The sequence below is a fragment of the Manacus vitellinus genome, unplaced genomic scaffold (genome assembly GCF_001715985.3).
Source record: "Manacus vitellinus isolate BGI_N305 unplaced genomic scaffold, ASM171598v3 scaffold_16_pilon, whole genome shotgun sequence".
In the NCBI taxonomy this organism is placed as follows: Eukaryota; Metazoa; Chordata; class Aves; order Passeriformes; family Pipridae; genus Manacus; species Manacus vitellinus.
In genome coordinates this window covers 14206364-14212547 of record NW_021939189.1, presented here as the reverse complement: position 1 = coordinate 14212547, position 6184 = coordinate 14206364, and the positions used below count along the sequence as shown (strand labels likewise).

The 6184-nt window shown below is 39.9% G+C and overlaps 1 protein-coding gene across 1 annotated transcript in view; it reads right to left on the bottom strand.

The window, feature by feature from the left end:
• Positions 1 to 512: 512 nt before the first annotated feature.
• The window catches only part of MYZAP (myocardial zonula adherens protein), a 53066-nt gene continuing 47394 nt past the window's right edge, over positions 513 to 6184 (bottom strand). Inside the window, exons 13-15 of the mRNA XM_029958704.1 lie at positions 5480 to 6166; positions 4601 to 4823; positions 513 to 3651 (exon numbers count right to left, since the gene is read on the bottom strand). Coding sequence (XP_029814564.1) covers positions 3514 to 3651; positions 4601 to 4823; positions 5480 to 6166 — 1048 coding nt within the window. The 3' untranslated portion in view covers positions 513 to 3513. The remainder of the gene's footprint in view (positions 3652 to 4600; positions 4824 to 5479; positions 6167 to 6184) is intronic.

The window sequence follows — 6184 nt, the reverse complement described above, 5'->3', positions numbered from 1 at the left end:
AAGCTTATGTCTTTTCTACTCTTAGTTACTCTTACAGTCCTCAAAAAATAATTCAGTACAACAGCTAAATCCTCTAGATCATGCAACCACCACAGCTGGCAAACCAGATTGCACATTCTTTCCCTCAGGAAGGTGAAGTTGCAAACAGAAACTCTATTACAGTGTTTTTCTTCTGTGCAGTTTGGGAATCAGGTACTCCCAGCAACACAAAAATCAAGGGACTGCAGGTGCTGCTGCTCAGATACTGCCTCACATGCTAAAGCTCTCTGGCTCACAGGACACCAGCTAAGCTCTGTCTCTGTGCCATCTCTCAGACCTGCATGATGGGCCACCTTCAGGTCTTAAGAGTCTTTTCTTACCCATTGCATTCCCAAAAGTTTTCTTTCTCTATATAGCAATTTATTTCCTTACTCCATCTCCAGTGCTTTCCTTGTGAAGTACTGAAGAAAAAGAGTTCCAATTTTCCTCTAAATTTTACATGGCCAAGACAAAACATTATTCACAAGAGGAACTTCAGAAACATACTATCAATTCTTTATTTTTACTGTGTTGACAGCCCATTCCAATATAACAGTCCACTCCCAAAACAGGGAACAATCCTCTCAACTCTCAATATACATATTGAAATGTTCTGGAACTGCAGAACAGCAAAATACACAACAGCAACACCATACTTGATCAGAAACTTACTTCAGCATGACCAAACCATTCCTTTGTCCTTTTATTATCCAACAAATCATTCCATGATCCTCTTAATCGCTAACCTTTTACAAACTTCCAGATTGCACATCCTCCTTAACATGGGACTCTATACCTGACTCTGCATTCTTATCATTCACAGAATCTTAATTCAAAGTGCATACCTGTGCTCAGAACCAGCTTCCCAGAAAAGCTTCCAGGTTTTGCAGTAGTAAAAAATTTTTAATAACTTAAAATCCACATCAAGCTTGGCTCTGTATTCACACAGCCCACTCTTCCACAAAGACTCCCCAACTCTGTGCTGAGCAGCTGCTAATTGTTTAACAAATACATAATGCACTTCACCTGTCACCACAGTGATTTACACCCACACACCCCCCCCCTTAAAGGTGAAGTTTGCCCATTCAAGGGATCACTTTGGCAAAGGCCCAACATGCTGACTATTATCAAAATAAAGACCAAGAAAACTGCCTCTGCTTCACAAAATTTAGAGAGCAAAAATAAGTGCTAACAGTGCAAGGAAAGCTCAGTTTTTGTTAGGGAAAGGGATGGTCAGCAGAAGCCTAGGCTGAGATAGATTTCAGTACTCCAGAAAACAGATCCCTACTGTGCAGCTTTGTGTGGATTCCTTTAGCACAGAAAAGCCAACATGGAGAAAATACACACAGCACCTTAAAAGGTGTGACAGCACAGCCAGTACAGGGACAAGGGTGATGATCCTGGGAAGGGGAAGAGATGCAAATGGCCTGGAAGTGGCAACCTGTGCTTCATGCAACAGCAAAGGGAAAGCCAATACACTCCTGAGGCTTGTCCTTAAGCAGCACAGACTGCAGTGGGGAGAGGGATGATGACAAGATGCAGCTGGACAAGCAGGTGACCTGAGAGACGAGCAGCATCCACAAGACAGGAGCACTCCTCTGGCCTGTGTTCTGGCTGAACAGAAATAGATACAACTGAGGATCAGCTGGGTCATCAGCATGGATGCTGAAGGATGGTTGTGAATGACTGACAACATGCCAAGAATTGTGCTGACAAAAGCAAGTGATGGTGAGAAGAAGGAGCACAGAAAAGAGAGAAGGGAAAAAAAAAACCAAACCAGGAAAAGGTGGTAAAAAGGACAGAAGGCCTGGAAGGGTCAAACACATGCAGAGTCTGAAACCAAAATGGGAAATAAGAAAGGAAAGCCCCAGTAGGAAGGCAGCTGTGGCAAAAAGTCAAAGACATTCAGGCCTCTGTGGGATATTCAAGGGACTGAGATGAGTGGGAAGTGCCCAGGTGCACAGCTGGTATTTAGATGGAGTTCCAGAAAGCAAGGTAAGATAGCAGTGGCAGGAGGATCCATGACACAGGGCAGGAGTTAAATGCAGACACAGGCAACAATGTCATATGAAAGGGAATGGGTGGTGCAGGGATGCAGAGTATGAATTTGGCTTAGTGACAGGAGGTTAAATCTAATAAGAAAAAGGGAAGAGCAGCTGATGAGAAGCCAACGAACAATGACAACACAAAGGCTGTGAGAGGAAAGGGTACAGGAAAGAACCACAGAAGACCTAGTCAAAAAATACCACTTATTAGCACAGCAGCAGTTCCACCTGTCAAACTGCAGTGCCAGGGTGTGGACTGTGCCACAGGGACTGCCTGGGAGAGCTCGTGGAGCATTTGGGAGAGAGTTACTGCCTGTTACTGAAGTGCTGTATGCACTCAAGAAGTGGCAGAGACCCTCCTCCCCCAGTTCTAGATAATATCATGCAGCTTTTTGAATGACCTGCAGCTGGAACACCTTTGATTTCCAGAGACACCATTCCTGCAGCAATATGTACACATCCAGGGACAGCCCTGCACATGAGTTGCTGCAACATCTTGGAAAACAGGTGTTGACAAACTACACAAGGAATCTCTGAGGTTTGCTTTTTAGAACCGAACCCAAACTAGGCTTGGAATATCCTAGTCAACGTGGAACATCATTGTAAGATACTTCTCAGGAGTGTTCCTGATCTTTCAAAAATTCGTATTAAAATGCAGAAAATGTAATTGTAAGGAAGATTGGTATTTATCTTCAAAGAACAGCTACAACTTAAAATAGACAGAACACTTTCTCCCAGAAAACCAGAGGGTGGATCTCTTCATTTACATTATGGAAAAATAGTATTTCAAAGTATGAAAGCAGTGTACAAAAATAAGGAAAAACTTCAACATCTTTAATAAAAATATTAAAGTCTTCAGATTAACTTGATCTCTTGATGTGCTTTGTCATGATAAACAAAAATAAAACAGCAGAGTCCCTTAAAGCCCAAACAGAATTTGAGTTACAAAATAACTTGGAATTCTTAGCTATTTACAACATAAGGGCAGAAAGTGTTATTTTAAGGTGCAGGCAGAGAAACAAGTTCTTGTGTGATAAGAAGCTGACTTACAGCCTAAGGATCGTGGATTTATTGTAGCTGTCTGGGTATGTATTTTTACTACAAGGTAAAAGCAAGAGAATATTAAAAGAAGTATCTCCCATTTGTACAAGACAAGAGCTTTCATATGTGTGAGCAGTTCACAGGCACCTTAGCTTACTTTATGGACAAGTAACCTTAGCTTACTTTATGCCCCAAGTGCTGCAAAAACAGTTCCCAAATAGCACTCAGGTTACCACTTAGTCACATGTATATTTATGAGGTTTACACTGAACCCTTCCTGTAGCTGTAATGTGAAAATTTTAAGAAAAAAATGATTAGATCAAGCATTCTCAATATTCAGGTTTGGGTTTTAAGAAGTACTGCACAAAGATCAGTTACATGGCGTATCCTCAGACATCCCTTCTTGAATTCAGTCCTCTGCCGAAAAATAATCTTCATCCCTCACTTCTCTGTACTGCATTGAGGCCTCTCCCTCTGGTTCAAACCTGAGCATTTTTATATTCAGTCTCTCTGCAAGCTTCTGTGCTGCCAGCTTGGCTTGCATTTCCTGCATAAGAAAAAAAAAAGGACACAAGTTAGAAAAAGTGTTCATCTGTCATTGTCACAGAAAAATTAATATATTAAAGCATAAATATCATCATCAGCATAAACATCATAATATCAGCAATTCCAGAGTGGGTTTAATTAAAAGTTTTAGTAACTAGCAAAGAAATTTCAGGTTTCTTTTCACACTTATACATAACTGTGCTATTATGTATTATTGAAGACCCTTTTATAAGAGTTAAGATTCCCCATGTGGCAGCCCTCACCTTTGATACGCTAATGTCAGTTTTTACAGAACAAAATCAGTTCACATAAGAGAGCAACTGTACACAGTAAACATGTAGCAAAAGCAATGCTGGTCTTTCAGCAACCTCAGCAAAGAACGTCTCCATTTTCCAAATAAATTGCCTCCCTTAAAGATGATGAAAGTAGCAAGTGCTTTTAAAACAATTAGCAGCAACAAACACTTTCACAATAGTGTCTAATTTAAACATTAGCTTGACACTAACTAGAAAGTCAAAATCCATTACAACAGCATTTGAAGAACCTCAGAACTTGGATTCTTCAGACATAGCATAAATAAAGGCAAACTCAGATACTTGCATGTTATAAGAATAACAAATACTGCTAGGCCTTCATTTATGCAAGGGCAAAAAACTCTTTAAAGACTAATAGGCAAGGTATACATTTAATTTCTAGTCAGAGGTGAAATAAGTGCAGTAAGCTTAGCATATCAACACACAAAGATTTTGTCTAACGTAGGAATAACAGTTTCAGAAGGCATTAATAAATTCTTTAATTATATCATTAAAAGAAAAAATACAAGACAAAGTGCCTTTCCTCAAAGTCTGCCCATCTCAATTCATCATCATCAAAAGATCCCTTTATCTTTTCTTTTTTAGGAGTGATCCTGATGCTATGATTACTTTTCAGACCAAACAGTAAATTCAGACCTCATAAGCTTCTTTTTGCTGTATCTGAATTGCTATGGATTCCTCTATGGGTAAGAGCTTAGCAGGGGAGTGGTGAAGTGGTGGCAGTCGAGCTGCTGTGATATCATCCAAATGTTTCTTATCTCTGAGTCGTCTTTCTTCAGCAGAAATTGGAGAGCCAAGTCCCCCAGGGGATCGACTGGATGAGGAACCAAGAGATGACCCACTGTGCTCTCCTGATAATCTGGAAGACATAAATCACCTAAGTTGTGACCCAAACTTGCAGCACAAGGTTGAACACCTTCAGTTCCAACGCTTATTTTTAACGTGCAAGAGTTGAAAAGAAATATGAAGTACTATGAAAACATACACAAATGAAAAACAAGCAGCACTCAGAAAAACTACAACTGTTTCTCTGCAGAGAGACAATAACACAATTTACACCTGGCAGTGAACAAACCAGGTATGGCAATTTATTAGCAAGCTGAAGTAGCAATGCTTTGGGAGTCACATGAAGTACAAATTGCTCCCAGTACAGACAATGTGAACTGTAACTTCCCTAGAAGTGTAGGAAAAGCAAAAGACTTCCTGCTATTAAAGTCTACACATTCTAGAATTGATATACAGGAGTTTTGCCAATTGTTTCATAGTTCTGCAGCTTAGGCTATGAAATTCTGTGAAGGTTCATGACAGTTGTTTCAAATGGGTAGAATTAGGCCACTGCTCAATACTGAGATTCTGTGGCACTTAATGCTAAAGAGAAACATATTAACTCTCTGTGTCATGAGACTCTCTTTAATTATGACTAGAAAATAAAGCCATCATGCTTATTCTGTACCATTTCCAATTTTATACACATTAATTATCTCACAAAAGGTTTTTCTATCCCATAATACTTACGCATTTGTTTTAAATTTGCTTTTCTTTATGACTGGGTTCTTGGCTCGAGCCTCCAGAACTTCAATGTAATGTGGTGTCTTGGGATACAGGCTTCCAAACACATTGCCCTTATGTTTTGCCACATTCTGCCCTTTTTCCAATATTTTTTCACTGTTATCTCCATCTACAATTGTGATTTTTTGAAAGGCATCAACCAGAGTGTCTTTGCTGTCATTCAAAGTAGCTGCACTTTCTGTACCATTCTCAGTACTGCTCTGAGAGATGTGTTGATCATTTTTCAGATGACTGCTCGTGGCTGACGTGGAGACAACTTCAACAGAATGACTCTGATCTTTTCTAACAGTCTTTACTTCATCATTTTTCCTCTGAGTCCTTTGATTTTCCAAAGCTGTGCTTGTGGCATCTTCCTCAATACATTCTGCCTCCTGCCTTTTGGAAGGAATCTCAGAAATTTCTTTAATATTAGAGTTTTCATTAAAGTCTGATGAATCTTCACAGTTCAGTGCATCTTTGTTTTCCTGTTTGCTTGTATTAATTTCCTCCTGTTTTGCCTGAAACTCCAACCTGACAGCAGATAGCAGCTCAGCAGTCCTGGCTAGTTCCTCCTCTTGCAAAATGGCAAGCTTCAGCTTTTCAGCAAAATCAGAGATCTTCTTACCCTTATCTGGAAGCCTAGAAATGAACCTCCTAAGACCAAAAAAAAAA